Source organism: Scomber japonicus, chromosome 13 (genome assembly GCF_027409825.1).
Source record: "Scomber japonicus isolate fScoJap1 chromosome 13, fScoJap1.pri, whole genome shotgun sequence".
NCBI classification, from domain to species: domain Eukaryota; kingdom Metazoa; phylum Chordata; class Actinopteri; order Scombriformes; family Scombridae; genus Scomber; species Scomber japonicus.
In genome coordinates, this window is record NC_070590.1 from 21,177,878 (window position 1) to 21,197,062 (window position 19,185).

General features: G+C 39.5%; 1 protein-coding gene across 1 annotated transcript; it reads left to right on the forward strand.

The window, feature by feature from the left end:
* Positions 1-1,423: 1,423 nt before the first annotated feature.
* Positions 1,424-15,252, forward strand: tbc1d8b (TBC1 domain family member 8B). Its single transcript, XM_053331277.1, has 20 exons — positions 1,424-1,641; positions 4,096-4,206; positions 4,554-4,672; positions 4,773-4,998; positions 5,534-5,774; positions 6,317-6,524; positions 6,622-6,789; positions 6,884-7,045; positions 7,223-7,373; positions 7,542-7,756; positions 8,568-8,685; positions 8,772-9,057; positions 9,168-9,297; positions 9,381-9,479; positions 9,573-9,641; positions 9,769-10,009; positions 10,102-10,167; positions 12,895-12,942; positions 13,051-13,148; positions 13,245-15,252. The coding sequence occupies exons 1-20, from the start codon at positions 1,515-1,517 to the stop codon at positions 13,698-13,700; spliced, it is 3,339 nt and encodes a 1,112-aa protein (XP_053187252.1). The 5' UTR covers positions 1,424-1,514; the 3' UTR covers positions 13,701-15,252.
* The last annotated feature ends 3,933 nt before the right edge of the window (positions 15,253-19,185 follow it).

The window sequence follows — 19,185 nt, forward strand, 5'->3', positions numbered from 1 at the left end:
TTTATTCCTTTAATGAAGCACATACCCCCAGCAGTATACATTTTACAAATGGGTCTGTTCATCATTTTGGAACTAGACTAGCGTCTCTCTGAAAGCCTCTCTTGCAGCTGCATGGAGTTCGTCCAAAAGTCATGTTCACTGCAGCCAGGTTTTATATAACATGCTTTGTTTTTTTTTTTGGTTTTTTTTACAGTAATAAAAGTACTTTTGCTACCATGAGACTTTTCATAATGGGTGCCATTTTTAGTGCCATTTTTACCGTTTACATTTCTAGATCAGGCGACATATTTCCTTTGCGAATCATCACTGATCAGAATGAATACTTATAGTGAAATGAAAACATGTAACTTTCTCCAAGAAGCGGTGGCAGATCCCCATTTTTCACTCTATGTTACTCAAATCATTAATGTGTCAGTGAGCTGAAATAGGCAAGTGTGTATTTCACCTCTTAAAGCAGTTTCTAAAATGATGTTTAATGGGTCCTTAAGCCTTTAGACAGTGCCATATATAGACAGCTTTTACACAGTGATAAATACAGTTATTTAGATATGGACAGTGGTGCAATAGAGACACTGCAGATAAGATCATGCTCTCCTCAGTCATTACTTTGTATCTAGGCTAATTAAAATAATTGGTATGTTAGGTAGGCTATAACAGTATGAACATTACGGAATGCTATTTAGACAACAGGTACATGTTTAGAAATTAAAATAAAAAAATTAACTACACCATGAAGACAAAATGGGTCCCAATTGTAGGATTAGAGAGGAAGAAGAGATTCACATGCATAGCAACAGAGTAAATGAATGCAGCAGTATAAAGAGCTGAGAGAACATCACTTCATTAGCCTTAATGCAGAACATTGTCAATCAGCTTAACTTGTGTGGATAAACATCAAGGGAATCGTAGTCCTGGATATAGAGGACTACAAGTCACACTTTACTTGTAATTGTGATCCACTATATGCAGGACTACAATTCTGTTGATTACTTTTGTAGTGCTTTCTGAACAAAATCTTCGCTAATTAAAATTATTCTTATGTAAGAAAATTATGGATATGGAAGGGTTTGGGATTATAAAAAAAAGAAAAAGAAAATAGGCTACAAGTTAATTGAAAGCATTTTTAAAAATAAAATCTGAATTGCCTAATAGGCTCAGACTCAAATTTTGTTGTCAACTGAACTAAAAGACCTGCTGAAATATGTTTATGTAATGTTATAGTGTTATTGAAATATATTCAATTCACTGTGGATTTGCTGAAATGTAGTCAAATGTAATGAAGAAGGGGGGCAACTGTTTGAATTTCATTCATAATGTTTGGTCTCCTGGTGCCGCCCTCTCCTTAGAAACTACAATCCCAGCATGCCTTGCAGCGCTGGCAGCAGTTCTTGTCGACGTGGGAAGGGAGGGATCCGGACACAAACAAACGTCCACAGGTTTGATGTCGGGCCACCACAGAGGTAACCGTGACATGTCAGGTGGATTTGGGAGATAACTCCTTAACGTTTAAAAACATGTGGCTCAAACCTGATGAGATCCTGTTGAAGAACGCCTTCAAACTGTGGGTCACCGAGAAGGATAATGAGTACTTCGTACTGCAGAGGAGACGAGGCTACGGAGAAGGTGGAGGCGGTCTGACAGGTAACATTAGCCTCAATGTTTTCACCTCCTCGTGTGCTTCAGGGCAGCTGCTGCGACGCCACGATACCCCTTTAAAACAAACTTACCATGAATGGGTTAACTTGCCATACATTAGCTTATCTGACGTGCTGTCTGCCATGTATAGGGCGGGTGCTGCTGTAAAGCCCCCTCCTCTACTGAAAAAATACCCTCATTGCAACAGGTACAAGTGGCCGTTAGTTAGCTTCACTCAGCTGGTTTGTCATGTTGACACAGCAGTATGTTAGAGGGAAGCTCCCTTTAAGTGTACTAGTCCATGTATTTGCTTATTTACTTTGTTGACTGTATGTCATAGCACTGTTATAGGTCATTTAATATCCTGCTGATTTTACAGCTGTGTGCCTTGTAGTTATGCTACAGGATGTATATAAGCCTTAAAACTTCAAGCTTTTGTTGTGTCAGATTTACTCAAACTCAAAATCATGCATTGTGTTTCAGCTACTGTTTAAATAAAACATACTTGGTTTACCAGACCATCTGTAAAAGGATGTGTCACCTCTCTGTGAGCATCTACAGTACATTTTTACTGTGCCCTGGGTCAGTTGTGTCAGTATGTGAATATCTGCACCGCTCTCTCCCTGGAGCAAGAAATAATAGAGATAACCTTCGCATTTGTAAAGTCACTGCAATGTCAGACACTGCTCCCTGAATAGTAAATGTGTCAGCGACTGTGTGGAGACGTTGATGTTCAGTTGAGTTGTCACGCTGTAATTTAGAGTTATATCATATCTTTGTGGAAATGAGAATGAGATGTAATTATTTTTTATATTTTAGTCTGCTTACTCAGGACCAGGGCTGCAACTGCTATTAATGTCACACTTCCAATTTATTGATGGGTCTAAAACATCCTGACACTATTTAAAAGTGCCTGCAGTTTCCCATGGTGAAATATCCGCATTGCTTGTTTAGTTTAACCCAGGGGCAAAAACCAAAGTTATTCAAATAGCAGTACTTTATAATATTAAAGGGCAGGAAATCATCACATTTGAGAAGCTATTGTACCAGTGAATGTTTGGCATTTTCTATTAGTAAATTACTTAAAAGATTAGTGATTTATGGTTGTGGTTTCTTTCGATCAACTAATTGATTTATGCATATATCATTTCAGCCTTGTTACAAATCTTTTGTAGAGCTTTTATAACAGCTTTTTAAGACATTTTAAAGTCATTACTGATATGTTTTTCTACATATGTGTTACAGGGAATTTTAATTGTTTTTTAGTCACTTTATTAAGTCGTTGCCTCCCCTAGGAGACAATAACCAAACTTAACGGAATTGAGTATATTTGTTGTGAAGTGTTAACTGAGTGATTAGGTTAATTTTATTGCACAGGAATAATGTTTCAATTCTGCTGCTCCTTTTACAATTTGCAACATCAAGTGTAGCCTCAAGTCCTGATTTTCAACTGAACCCCCAGGGAGTCTCTGATTGAGACACATCCTGTTGTGTAAACCTAATTGCATCCCAGCCGTCACACTGACACGGATCTTTGAAAACAGACAGAACAGCAGCAGTGCTGATAATACCAGCAGTGATTGTGACCTATAGTTTCTGACCATAAGCCACACTGTGACAGCCGTAAGGTAATGAATAGATATTAATGGTAATTAAGGTTGTTCTCAATGCATACAAAAGGACTGATGTCCTGCCTGGCTGGTTTAATGATAGTGGAGGTTAAATACTACCTGATGGTACATTGTGCTGCACTTGAAGCCCTCTCCAGAACAAGAGCCTGTTATGTCTGAAGTGTCTTTCATGTGTTTAAGTTGTCTATCCTCTGCTGTGTGATGTTGTTCTGCCCTGATGAGAACAAAACACATTATCCTAACTGTGTGTGATCAGTTGAGTCCTTTACTCCCCGGGCAGCACAGTAGCACAACATGTGTACAGATCCACGTTCAGCAGGGAGGCCAGTATAATACTGATGCAGTGCATGAGAGTGTGGTTTCACTGAGACCTTGTTAATTATTCATGGAGGGCATGTCAGAGAGAAGTTGGTAAGGTAACAGATTTTGCTAATTTTAGTAGTGAGGCTCTGACGTGGACCTGGGGAGTCATTCAACTCCATACTGCCAGTAAGGCATAAAGGTGCAGTCTGTGATCCAAGTGTAAACAACAGATTGACAGCAAGGTCTTTTAATATTCGGACTAACAGCTGAATTATCTTAAGTTAAGTTATGAATCTTTACTGGTGCTCACTATGATTAGTAAATAAAAGTATGTCATTTTATTCATTAAACCAAAATCTTTGAGTGCACATTTAGCTGTAATTAAAGCAGTTTAAAAAAGTAGTAAATTAAAGGTTGTAATTTTCCATCTTACTGTTTTGAAAGTCATATATAAAGCTGGCGTCACATGGCTAAAGGTCATGTGTCACAGTGTTGGATAAAAATATCAATGTGCTGTATGTTACAGGCCTCCTTGTGGGAACTCTGGATACTGTGCTGGACTCCACATCCAAAGTCGCTCCTTACCGCATCCTGCACCACACCCCAGACTCACAAGTGTATTGGTCCATAGCATGTGGTACGTTGTTGCTTTTTCAACTCATTCTAGCAAACATTTCAGTAGTGATGTCCTCATTCTTGCTATGGGCTTTAACAAATACTAAATGCTAAATTTCATGAAGTTAATGTCACATCTTGAAATTGCATTCACTGTTAATCTACTGAAGTTAATAAAACGTCAATCAGAAAATACAATGAAGCCAATATTTCAAAATCCCAAAAGTTAAATTGAGATTTAACAGCTAAATAATGTTTCTCCTGTCGCTTTTCTTATTCAGATATTTAAAAAGAAAAACCCCACACAAACATGATCTTCTCACATTCAGCCATTATTTTTGTCTTTTTTTCACTCTTTATTTTGATCAGGTGTCACCAAAGAAGAGATAGTTCAACACTGGGAATGGCTGCAGCAGAACATTATGAGGACGCTCTCTGTTTTTGATTCCAGTGAAGACATCACAAGCTTTGTACAGGGCAAGATACGAGTAAGAAGTTACACAAATCATTTTATAAGGGACTCTGATATATGCATTTTTGTATTGACACCTTCAACATCAAATATAATGTTGCTGTTTTATGTGTTAGGGTCTAATCGCTGAGGAAGGGAAGACATCCCTTGTGCTAGAGGATGATCCTGAGAAGTTCAGAGAAGCGCTGTTGAGGTTTGAAAAGTGGTTTGAGCTGCCGCCGGAGGAAAAGCTAGTCACATATTACTCATGCAGCTACTGGAAAGGCAAAGTGCCCTGCCAGGGCTGGCTCTACCTCAGCACAAACTTCCTCTGCTTCTATTCATACCTGCTGGGATCCGAAGGTATGCAATTTCTGTGCCATTTATTCACAAGAGCTTGGCATCTGTCTTGGTAACACTAATTGGTGTTGCAGCTCAAAGTATCCATCATAGTAGGCTGTCACGACCTGAAAGGAAAATTCTTTGAATGTTTTGTCATTAAAAAATAGCTCTTGATAATGACAGCTCCCATAATTGTGAAAAACCCATCATAGCAGACCTCACATTCTGAAGGCACGCTTGAAAAGCATTGTGGATAACAGATAACACTGAAGTTCCTGTTCATTTGACACTGAGTGACATTTTCAAGATGATACTGCCAAGTATGAACATTTTCATTTGGTGGTGGTGATCAACAACTCTGTAATGGCACCAGTATGTTACCGCAAGGTATCTTATATATTTTAATTCACAGGCAAAAGGACTTAGAAAAATGGACTTGTTAGAAAAATGAGAAACAGTATTACACAATAGTAATGATATATCCATTGATTAAAAATCAATGTCCTTACAGCTCAATCTTTAATCACTGACTTCATTATTTACTTTGACTTTGCAGTGAAACTAATCATCTCCTGGGATGAGATCTGGAGGCTACAGAAAACATCCAATGTCATCCTGACTGAGAGCATCCACGTCTTGGCTAATGGGGAGGATCATTACTTCTCTATGCTGCTGCACCTTAATGAAACGTTTGTTATCATGGAACAGCTGGCTGACTACTCCATCAAGCGCCTTTTCGATAAAGAGGCCTTCGAAAGAGAGCCAGCACTCACCGACCCCCTGCAAATTACCAAGAGGTACTGTCTGTCTGCTACACCGCACAGCTTTACATGATCCTGTTAGCGCTGGCTGTCAGCTGGAAGACAAGAGTAAACAAACCACCCAGCTTCAGTCAAGTAGAATTTGTGTTTATTTTAACCTTTATGTAGTGCCATGTAGGTCATACACAACAACACGAGTTCCAGGTATTTTAAAGTAAGCTTACTGTCATTTATTTTGACTATTTTTATGTCTATCCCAGCATTTGATATGATCTTGATCTGCTAGCTTCACACTTCATTATTAGAAAATTGAATTTCTAAATGGTTTAATTTAAGATTATAACACATTATAATATATAATACAACAGGACAATTTAGAAAGTGACCTCTAACAAAGTAAACTACCTGTCCATACCATAATATATCTTTGTATTATAGGAATATTGTGTATTTGTAATACTCTATAGCACTATGAGATCTAATGCATGTGTGGTGTTGTAGTGTGGAGGCTGCAAAAGGATGAAACTCATTGGTCATATTCTGTTTATGTTTCTTTCTGTTTCACTTCCCCCACCCAGAGGCCTAGAAGCTCATGCAAAGAGTGAACAGTTCCGCACATTTTTCAGGCTTCCCAAAGAGGAAAACCTGCTAGAGGTGCACGAGAGCTTCCTGTGGGTGCCCTTCAGCCATTTTAACACCCTTGGCAAGATCTGTTTGTCTGAGAATTACCTGTGTTTTGCCAGTCAGGATGGAAGCCAGTGTCATATCATCATTCCAATGCGAGAGGTGAAGCGAAACAAAATCTGTATCACTCCCTGCTTAGTAATAAATACCAGGACAAGGAAAAGTGACTAATTGGTTTGTCAATGTTGCCTTTCTCCAGGTTGTTAATGTTGAGAAACCAGATTCCAGCAGCAGAGCTTTAACAGTGTGTGTGCGTGGCAAGAGGGCGCTGCGTTTCTCCGAGGTGCGCGACTACCAGCGCCTTGCCAACACAATCCGTAGCAGGTGTGGGATTAGTGCCAGCCCTCAGCACTCTGCTTCATCAGAGGTAATGTGTTGTTTTCATTTGTACAGTTTTATAGTTGCTTTGGTTTGCAGTGGTTATTCAGTGACAATGAGAAATTATATCTTTTATTGCGAAGACCATTCGAGGTGAATGCCAGTCGCTCATCAACCACTTCGAGGACAACCCAGACGACGTAACCCTGATGGTCGGGCAGAAAGACAGCAGCAAGGCAGTAAGCACCGAGGCTCTCATGACTGTTTTCCACCCCCAGGATGTTGAGAACCTCGACCCCAAAATGGTAAATATTAGAGTTCAGTTGAAATTAAACATACTCCTATTTTCATCAGCGTTTCGTTAATCTGACTGGATCACCTATATGTAATTGAGATGCACCACGACCTGCAGCTGCGGTTGTCAGATCAAGTCAAGGAAGCATGTATCTGTTTATAAATGCTGTCATCTGTGTGTTTGACAGCTCAAAGAAAAGATGAAGGAGCAGTCTTGGAACATCCATTTCACTGAATACGGACGTGGCACAAGTATGTTTTTCACCAGGAAGACACGAGACTTGATTGTTCGAGGTGTTCCTGAAGCTTTGCGAGGAGAGCTGTGGATGCTTTTTTCAGGTATGTTTACATCAGACATAATTATGCTATTTTATGCAAGTGATACGATGGGTCAGACTTTCGTTAATGAAGCCTGGCATGAATGCTCCACTCAACATGAATAATTAAGTGAAACATGGTTGATGTGGGTTCACTGCAGCATCTGTTTTTGATGATCTGACTCTGCAGGAGCTGTAAACGACATGGCCACTCACCCTGGCTATTACACTGAGCTGGTCGAACAGTCTCTGGGCACAAGCACTCTGGCTACAGATGAGATCGAGAGAGACTTGCACCGCTCTCTGCCAGAGCACCCTGCCTTTCAGAGTGACACAGGAATCTCTGCTCTGCGCAGAGTCCTTACCGCTTATGCCTGCAGGAACCCAAAAATTGGCTACTGCCAGGTACTCTTAATTTGTTTAGGATTGTTGTACCCCGCCTGCTTTTAACAACTCAGAGGATATTAGAGGCTCTGGGTTAAATGCATGAACAGCTATTAGCCAATTTTGTAGCTACAGTGCTATTATCACCGAAAAATATGTATGATGAATATGAAAAACATGCACACAAATACAATTACCAGGAAGTGTCTGGCCAATTTGGTCTCATGATAATTTGTTATTTCTATATTTCTAGTGGTGATTTATGTAGTGGCACAGGCACATACAAAAATCAGATCATGGTCACTTTTGGGGTCATTACATAGACTTCCATTCATTTCCTGGAGATTTGCCCTAACCTTAACCATTGACCCAAAAATCTGCTTTTTTCCAATTGGGGAAGCTCAAACAGCCCTATGAAGGTGTGTCAGAAAGTGAAATGTCCTCATTTTCCAAAAATGTCCTCACTTGCCAGGTATAAGACTGGCTCTCACAATGATAGCCATACAAGTATACACACACGCAGTTGAAGAGGTGATGTGGTGATGGTTGTGGTACAGACACTTGTAACCCTGATGGTTTTAAGCACCTGCGTCCTTTACTATGATTGGTCAGTTTGTGACAAAGGAGTGCAGCAACTCTGAAAAGTAGACCTGATTTTCAAAAAGGTGAATTTCTTCTTTTTTTTTAACCCTGGAGATCAGAAAATGCCACAAATGCTCTAAATCATTTAAAATATATTTTTAAAAGGCACTGGTGCTTAAATGCACATGCACCTTTATATTGGCTTCTTCTTTGTTCCATTTTTAAAAGTCTGTCCTTCTCTCCTGTTCAGGCCATGAACATTCTCACTTCAGTCCTCCTGCTCTACGCCAAAGAAGAGGAGGCTTTCTGGCTGTTAGTGGCCGTCTGTGAGAGGATGTTACCTGATTACTTCAACCGCCGAATTATTGGTGAGGGGGGCGTGTTTTTCTAATACTGTTTCTGGTGATAATTTGTGGACAAAATTTAATGTGAATGCTCTTAAATGTTTCTCCAGGTGCTTTGGTCGACCAGGCGGTGTTCGAGGATCTAATTCGAGAAAACCTCCCGCAGCTGGTGGAGCACATGACAGACCTGAGTTTCTTCTCCTCTGTGTCCTTGTCTTGGTTTCTCACTCTCTTCATCAGTGTTCTGCCTATAGAGAGTGCGGTAAACGTGGTGGACTGCTTTTTCTACGACGGCATAAAAGCCATCCTGCAGCTCGGCCTGGCGGTGCTAGACTACAACATGGAAGCTCTGATCGGCTGCCATGACGATGCGGAGGCTGTCACCATCCTCAACAAGTCAGTGTCAGCTAGGGCAGGACAACTCACTTCACTATTTTGAAAAGTCACTGACATATTTTAACATTAGTTGAATGTAAACATTTATTCTGTTGCCATTTCCTGTTCAGATTCTTTGATAGTGTGACAAACAAAGACAGCCCATTGCCTCCAACGGTGCAGCAAGCTTCACTGGGCAATAATGATAAATCATCCAATTTCAATGTGGATATCAGCGAACTAATCCGAGAGGCCTATGAGGTACTGTGGTGTTCTCCAGTTGTCAGTTTCATTCAGTGATAACAGTAATGTGGTTGATTCGGTTCATTTTGTTTGGTTTTTAGAAATATGGAAATATTCGCTCAGAGGAAGTTGAGAGCTCACGAAAAAGAAACAAACTGTTTGTGATCCAGACACTGGAGGATACAACCAAGCAAAATGTTGTAAGTAACCGTTGCATTAACAGTTATTTAAATGGTTCATGTAAATTCAATTGTAAATGCAGCATTAAGGATTGATTTAAAATGTGTTTTCAGATTCGTGTGGTGTCCCAAGAAGTCAGATTTAGTGCCTCACAGCTTGATGAGCTTTATAATTTGTTCAAAGTGAGTTAAGTGCTTGGTGCACTCTAATATAATACAGTGTCTTCCTTGTTATCATACATAAATAACACATTTCATAATAGAAAAGGACAAATATCTTGAAATGAAAAATGTATATATTGTTTTTCAGAGGCAGCATTTCCTCTGCTGCTACTGGACAATGAAGAGTCCAATTCTGCTTCATCATGACCCCAGCCTGGCCTATTTGGAGCAGTACCAGCTCGGTTTCCAACAGTTCAGTGTGCTCTTCTCCCTGCTGGACCCCTGGGCTTTCTGCACCAACAAGAGCACCCTCTCCCTCTGGGTCTTCCGCCTGATAGACGAGAACCAGGACGGCCTTGTCAACTTCAAAGAGTTCTGCTCTGCCCTTGGTAAGTTCACTCATTTCTCTCCACTTTTACTAATGCAGTTGTTAACCTCAACATTCACTATCTGCTGTAACTGCATTTTGTTTCACCTGCAGATACTTTGTACGGTGGATCTTTCACAAACAAGCTGAAATTCCTCTTCAAGCTGCACCTGCCACCAGGTGAGTGAGTACTTGATAAAGCCAAGAGCAGCAAGTCTAAATCTAAATAACAAAAATAATACTTGAACATTTCTCACATGACAACCCTAACCCATTGTGTTGTCTCAGTGGCATCTGTCTCTTGTGTTTGTGCATCTTCAGCCTCAGTCTCTGTCCCATTTCTTTCACAACATATCTAAAGTGATGATAGACGCCCGCAGGCTCAAAGTTCAAGTGCAGCAAATGTTTTCACACAGGATTATTTACAGTCTCTAAATTCTACCTAATGTTATCACATGCCAGCAATAAAAACAGCAGCAGACATACAGAAGCAGCCTAATGTTAAACACAAGGCCAGCTAGAGTCACATCAGTCTGTGGTCTGCAGGGCTTTAAAATGTATGAGTTGTCATTTCAGTAATCCAGTCCATAACTCAGCATTTGTTGAGTGAGCTCACTGCCCAGGGACAGAAACTGTCCTTGAATGTGTGGCTCTTGTGTGCATGATCTAGCACTGTGAGCCTCAAGGCATGGGTAAGAATAGTCTACGTAGGGTGAAAGAACTTTGCCATGGCAACAATTACTATAAGGAGCTCTAAGGGCATTTTTCAGTGAGCTAGTTTCTCCACAAAGTGGATCTGTGATGAGGAAGAACTGTTCAAATTACAACTGACTTCACAGCAGATGAGTACTGAAGGAGTCAGCATTTGTGATGTGCCAGGCTAGTGAAAGCAAAGCAGCAAAGCTTGTTTTATGTCTCACGCAGAGTGCACATTGCTTCAGCACCAAGGACAGGTCCCATCCTGGTGCCACAATCCAAATATGATGGTAGAGACCCATTTCCAAGCCCTCAAAACATTAGCTGATTTCATAGCGGGACAGCCCTGAGTCCTCATTTACTTAACTGAAGCCCACATCAAAGTCTGTGTGTGTCTAAGAGTGGACATTGGAACTGGGCCAGACACTCCATTGATCTGGAAAATGAAATCATGTGCTATTTAGAGCTGAGAGAATTCTAAATACACAGCAACTCATTGATTTCACTCATCAGCCTCAACCAGGGAGGAGGAACCACTCAGTGACATCACATGACATGTCTTATGTGTGACAGGTGGTTGTAGGGAAATATGCATACTTTGCCCTTCTGCATGGTTTGCACAGAACTGTTAAAACCACTGATTGTCCGAAGCAAATTTTCTCAATATTTCTCTTAACTTTTACCAGAAGATAGAAATGTCAAAGCTCTGTATCTGATGATCTGTATACGCTGTTGTATGAACATACTGAAGGTTTTTTAAAAATCTGGCGTTAGGATTGCTCTAATTAAAAATTTATGGAGCATGAGCATGATTAGCAAATGACAACCCCCCCCCCCCCCCCATTACATAATGCTGTTTCTTGGGTGGAAGTCAAAAATTAGTGCGAGGGTGGCTTAAAAGGCCACAGATATTCACAGCAAATCTCACAGCTGCTCGTTCGTAATCTTGGATTTGGCTGATTGTTTGCACAAGGTTAAAGATCACACAGTTACTAAATGTGTTAGAGAACCTGTGGGTGGCAACAAGTGCTCAGTAATGTTTATTCTCATCAGCACATAATATTTTAAACTCCATTTTATATTTCATTGGACAGTGGATACTTGATGCATGGCTGGTAGATGAGGATGGGTCACCACAATCAGTGAGGTTCAGCAGATAATTTGGCACATGGCACAGACATCATGGCGAGTTTTAGGCTGTGCCACTTGTGTATCTCAAAGCTATCAGGCACATACTGTAAAGTGACACTGCTGGCTTGTGAGTGTAATTGTTGAATCCAGGCGTGCAAATTCACACGCATGCATGCACACTCACACAACACAAGCGTCGGTGGGAGTCAGAGTACAGAAATATAGCACATGCCAAATATTAGAATGAGAAATTTGAATTATAAACAGTATTAATAGTATTTTATGAGGAAATTAACTGTTTGGAAAAAAAAGAAAAAATGTTCATTACATTGAATATTGTTGAATTTAACTGTGGTTAAAGATAATGAAATGCTGCCCCAATCTTAAGTTCAGTTTATTTTATCAAAATGATATGATACGAATGACCCATACAAATGGCAACTGGGTTGAAAATAAGTCCTACGAGCCACTAACTGGGTTTGTTTCACTTTGATGTTATAACTTGTTGACACTGACAGTGAGTTTGTCCACTAAAAGAAGTAGATTTGAAGCAGGAAAAGACAAGAGACAGAAAATCAGTAGCAAAAAAGTAACTTATTAGCATATTATATAAATGTGAGTTTATATATAGATGTGATCATACTGTACATAGGTACTAGTTACTTGCAGGACTGAATTAGACTCTATGTAATATAAATCACTCCTTGTATTTGGACATCCGTGTTTCTTTTAATCACATTCTTTAACATTTCTTCTACATTGCTTTTCTGTCACCTTTGTCTATTCATCTGTCCTTTCAGTGCACTCACAAACTATATCTTCTAGCTTTCACAGGTAGTCCTTTAAACGTAAAGGAACAAAGAATCCAGCACTTATTTCCAGTGACTGAAGACTCTTCTCACTTCAGTAGACTCGCTGGTTAGCTCTTTACTGTTTCTTCCCTTCCCTTCCCTTCAAACTCAAATCTCTTTTCCCTTTTCCCCTCAATTCTGTCTTAATTGTCTGATTTCTTTTAATGCACGGATTGTTCTTGAAGCATTTCTCAATACAGTTTGTTCACATGCAGCTTTTGTGTTTCAGCGTTTGATCTACCGGCAGATGGTGTGATAAGGAAGAGCCCTGAAAGAGGTAGCGTTAAACACAAATTTACTGTAAACACCTCATGGTGCAACAAAAACTGTAAAACACTGTCTTACTTTTGTATGGTTCTGAACAGTTTGTGTCTGAAATTGACAGGTAGAGGAAAAGTGGACCTGCAGGCCTACCTGAAACAATGGCAAAATGAAATACTTAAGAAGGAGGAAACCATCAAGGATCTTCCGAGAATTAATCAGGTAAGATTTAACATCACAATTTCAAGTTAAAATTACCCACCTGACATGTCAAAACTCTAAAGAAATACAATGCATATATTTCCTTCTCTGTCTCAGTCTCAGTTCATCCAGTTCTCCAAGACCCTGTATAACATTTTTCATGGCGACCCAGAAGAGGAGTCCCTGTACCGCGCTGTGGCACATGTGACCAGCCTCCTCCTGAGGATGGAGGAGGTGGGGCGGAGGCTGCAGGAGCCGAGCAGCCCGCCCTCGCCCAAACAGCCTGCCACTACCACTGCCACTGATGGTGCTGCTGCTGCCGCTGCTGTGGGGGAGGAGGCCTCTACCGAAGAAGCGTCTGCCACCCCCGAGAGCTCTGACACCTCCAGCTCCCACAACAGTCAGGATGCAGGTCCTGACTCCACGGAAGTGGAATGGTCTTTTTCGTTTGAGCAGGTTTTGGCGTCTCTGCTCAACGAGCCATCCATAGTCAACTTCTTTGAAAGGCCCATTGACTTTCAGACTAAAATGGGACAAGCCAAGGTTGGCCAACTGAAGCTAAAGGCTAAATAAATGAACGGTGACATAAGTGTATTGATACTTTGCTTCTGATTTGAACCCAGAAGTCACCATGAATTTCCTTTCTTTACTCGGATAGGGCAGCGGGTTTTGGTGAGGTAGAGGGTAAGATAGCCGTTAAAGTGGTTATGATAAATGCAGAGGAGACATCAGATGTTGAAATATTGGGTGCAACATGTGTGTTTGTGGGGCTTAAATTGTTCACATGGATTTCAGTAATGGCTGATGAAATGAGCGAGGTGCTGTAAACACTGTTTGAAACCGCCATCTGACCGACACCTTCAGTGCATTCTCATGTTAAACCTTGTTGCAGTCTTTCTGTCATTCCTCGAATCTGATTATGCATTTTCAACCTCACTGATGAAACCAATTCTCTCATGTAGCCTCCGATTCTTCAGATTTTAAGTTAAGTTTACAAAATATATTTCCCTGTATGCCATGAAGTACATACAGTCTAGTTTTGTATTGTATAAGTGACATTCAGTTCTGCCCCTCTTATTCAGAAACATGATGGAAGAGTTTGTCCTTCCTTCTCTGTCTCCGCTGACACCTCCATAACAAATGACTTGACAAGGGGGCACAGGAAGATTCTCCCTCTGAATACGTTTGTGTTCTCTTGCTGATTGGTAGTCAATGCTGTAAAATGAAACGTACTGTAAATGCAAACATGTCCCGTGACCTCAGTGTCTCCTGGTTGGTGTTATCCTTAATGTATTTTGAGAAACACCAGCTTTTTCAGTTGTTATAGTAGGATAGGGAGTAAGGACAAGCTTTAGTGTTGTCCTTGGAAGCCATAAATTAATTTCAGAGATTATCTGAGTGAGGATGTCACCTACTTTTTATTGAGAGCAGAAAAGATTCAATTACACATTTTGCAATAACATAGAAGAGAGAACGATATACTGCCACAGCACACTCACCTGTCTCCAGCAGCAGCAGCACACATAGTGATGATATTATAGCATGATGTCAAATATGTTGTATACAGGAAACATAGGATCTGTAAAGGTAAAATTGAAATCAGCTCTCTCCTCTGAGTAAACTAGAAGCTGTGTGTTAGTTGAGCTTTTAACAGCAAGCTGAAATTAGCTAGAAAATTAGCTGTGTGCGATCTTCACAGTGCGATTGGTTGATGTACCGTTTGCTTATGTCTGTCTTACCGTATATGTAGGATCCCACGCTCTAGTCTTAAGTGCAGCATTTTGTACATAGAGGTCAGTTCAATAGTCGTTTATTGATTATTGTATTTAAGAGGCTTGTATTGAAAATGTACGATATGAGGTTGTGGACTGTTATGGACACATCTTAAACCTTTTGAAGGATGTTTAAATCTCAGGGTGCAATTTGTGTAAAATATAAGGGAGTAAAGGGATATTTTTTCGACCTGGGACATATAAAATATATGACTGAGTTTAACATTTTTGTCTGTAACATTAAAATATAGAGCATGTGTAGCACACTTACAGGATTTGCCACATTCTGCTTGCCTTTGGCGATCAGCAGTTATGCTCGCTACAGAAAGCCAGATTTAACTTGCAGTATTTCAGTTCTTTTCAGTTTCTTTTTTCTTTTTTTTTTTTTCTTTTTTTTAAATCTGTGCGTTTTCTGCATCACTTATTTGTTTACACTAATATGAGTCAGTAATTTGTGAGTGTTTGGGATTCAGGAGCTGTTGAATTTGCCTGTATCCCCGTCGGAGGCGTTGGATTCGGAAAGGTTACAACCGCTTCAGTCTCGGCTTGTTATCAGGGGCCAAATTCACAACTTTATAAAGCTTTATCTCTGTCAGTTTTAGAGGCTTCTTAAGTGCAAGTGCAATTTATTTTTTCTATATTTGTATTATTTTGCCATTTGCTAGAAGTGTTGCAGACCCCCCCCCCCCCCCCCCCCCTCCATGTAATTGCCTATTTTTCACTTTAGGGTTAAAAGCTTCCAGTCTGAAATGTGTTCTGTAATGTAATTTTTGGGTTAATAGATATAAATTGCTGAAATTAGTTTTGCATACTCATTGAAAATAAGCATTTTGCAAACAGCTGTTCCCATTGGAACAGAATATACACATCTGTCACTGTTTACATGACTAATGTAAAAAGAACATTTTATATATATAGATATACACACATACATTTACATATATATATATAGATATATATAGATATAGATATACACACATGCATTTACATATACACACACATATATATATATATATATATATATATATACGTTCATCTTCGATATGTTGGCAACTCTTTAAATCCAAAGCTCCATCTGTGATTCACTACGTAAAGCCATAGAGTTTGGACAGGAGGAATCATCCTGGGGCTCTAGGATCTGATCATCTTTCAACCGTTCAAAACAGCTACTCTTATTTCCATCATTTCAAACGATCATATCTGACCATGGTCTGACTATTTCAGTACGACTGTTCCTCTGCAGTTTCACACTGCATTTGTAACATCTCCAATGCAGATGACAGCTTCTGTTGTGTTGTAATCTTTGTGTGAAGGGGGTTTTCATTTCAGTTTATTGCATGTTTTGTCTATTTCTGATTATTTGATGATATCCTAAATATTAAGAGATGTTAAGGGAGAAATATAGACTGGATAAGACAACACCAAACTTTTCACATTCAATAAATCTTGTGTTTCTTCAGGCATAGTTTTTGGAAAATTGCTCTAAATGTGTTTTTTGGGGGGTTTTTTTTAGCTTGAAATAGTTTGTGGTTTCCTCTTGGCGAGGAAAGGCATTACAGGAGATGAATGAAGGAACCGCAGAGGGAAAATCAGAGGATTGGAAATCTTCATCCTCCTGGCAGACTGTCAGTTCTGCCATTAAGGATCAGAGTGTATACAGTCGGCATGGATAATGTTTCAGCTGCTGCACTAAGTATCTGGTTAATCAAGTCCTTTATATGTGCAATTGTGGTCTACAGCTTTCATAGTCTGTAGCTTTTGATGAAACACTTATTTTGCTGAACATGTGACGCACAGATATTTCTGTTTACCTGCTTGATTGTTTTTTTTTAATTTCGATAAAATGTACCAGAATAAAGAGTGATAATTATATAAATAATAAGGTTTGTGTTTATCTCTTCATATAGTTAAACTGGTGATTCATGAATTTAAATGTGACTCAGGACATGTTAACTGCGGCTTGTTCGTTTGTGTTAAAGGTCATAAACTGTGTTAAGCTATATATATCTTCTCACATGGGGATCATTCTGTAGGATTTTCATGGTATAATAAATATAGTCAAATATTTTGTCTGTATCATAAAGTCAGTAACATATTTGTGTTCATGCTGTAATATCACATCTTTCCTCAATCCTGGAAATGATGTTTAGTATCACTGTGTAGCCGGACAACTGTTTATTCTTACCTTCACAGTATCTCATCAAAATAAATCTATTTTTCATTCATATATAATCAGTCATATATAATCAGTCATTTACAAATGGGTGGTATTCTTTAGGTTTCACATTATTTGATTTTGGAGGAAAAAACATTCACAATCACATAGTTATGCACTTATGTTACATAAAACAAAACAGTCATAATAATTCAAATTCACATTAAGCAAGTCTTAACATGCAGCATCTTTTAATTTTAGGATAATTGAATGTTAGGGTTAATATGTCATACAAAGCTGGACCAAGCAGCTATGACTCATTACGTTTACTGTATCAGTCACACTGCAGGTCTGGAAATGATTTGCCCCCTTGCAACAGCTGACACCTCCACCAACAAACAAACAATAAATATCTACAGTCTCTGGCATGTTTCCTGTCCAGCTCTGGGCCCATAAATGCCTCCACGGTCTCATATGTTGCCCCAGCCTACAGTAAGCAAAGTAGCCTAATGGAAAATGACCACATTAGGGTATAATGGGCATTAGGGTTATGTTATAATGTATTTGTGAAGAGGATGGCAGTCTGATGACCTTTAAAAGCATTAACTCTGCTTACAGATGAAAGGTCAACATGTAATGACACTGACTTTACTCTTTTTTTTTTGGTTTGTTAGACCACAAACCTGAAATTAAAATTCTTTCAGTCTGCATGATCATTAAGTGTATAAAGCAAGTAGAACTGAATACACGATGGTGCAAAGGCCTGATGGAAACAGAAGAACAACTCTTGTTTATTTCTAATCCCACAGGTCCCTCTTCTCTATTAAGTTAGTCATATTTTGACCTGTTGTAGCACTCTGGCCACGTAGCAGCAACAAAAATAGCTTCTTAGTGGGATGTCAAAAATGGTATCATACATGTAGGCCCACATTAAATCACTGTTAACTGTGAGATGTCCCCTGGTTCCTAAAGTGTGCATCCTGTCTGTCTGATTTACGGGTGACAGTGTGACTGCGTGATGGATGATCTCTGCGTATCACTCACACTATTCTTGCTCAGAAATTTGGTTACGTATGGTTGTAACCCAGAGTTCATAACCTCGCCTCGCCTCCTGTCACCTGTCTGTCGAGAGAGTTCAGGCTGCTTTGAAAGTTTAAGAGTCTTATCATAGCTGAGAATATTAATGAGCGTCATAGGATATAAAACATTTCCTTCCAAGCAAATGTATGAATAGTTCCACCTGACTATACTATGGATCAGGTCTTAACTCATACATGCCACTTTATTAATGGAAACTAATGTAAAGAGTCTCCAGTTCACCAAATATGAAGATAGACTTGTGAGTATTTGTAAAAACTATATTATTTAAAAATCTAAAACAAAAATGAGATTAGATGAGATAAATCACAGAGACACAATGATTCATAACACACAGGCAACAAGTACAACAGTGTCTGACTGAATGAATGAAACTATTTCATTTGTAAATTCTGCTGCAGGGAAGAGAACAGACGAAACATCCTCAACATGTTGCGCTGTTTAATGACTGTGCCTGCTGTTTGCTTGATTAGATATCATCAGCTTCAAATATTAGCTGAGCCTCATGATTTGTCTTCATCCCTCAGTGGGCAGACGGATCCAGCGGATAAATCTTTCTGTAACAACAACTTGTTATTCTTGCTGATGTATGATAAGAACGTTTTGGCCCCCTACCCCCTATTTCAACCACAATGCTCCTCCAAGTGTGTACAACAGCTATTTATAGGAGCAGTGAAGAAGCCTTTGAAGCATAGCTCTTACCAGCATATGATGGTATGTGCTTTGGAAATGGGTCCATGCACACCACACTCAAACTGTGTGTGTTGGCTGCAGCTGGTAGAGACCAAGCAGTTAACATGGCAGCTTTAGGCAAAAAATAGCAGGGATTCATAAAAGCACTGAGCAAGTCGAATCCTGTATTTATCCAATATTTACTCAAATCCTGTTTTTACTACATTATAACTAACACGTGTACTTTAACATTTTTCTGTGCAGAAGACATTGAAAATTGATCAGCTGAACAGCTCAATCCAATATGAATGATTGAAAAGTCTTTGTTTTTTAAACAAATCGATCCCTTCAGTAGGAATCA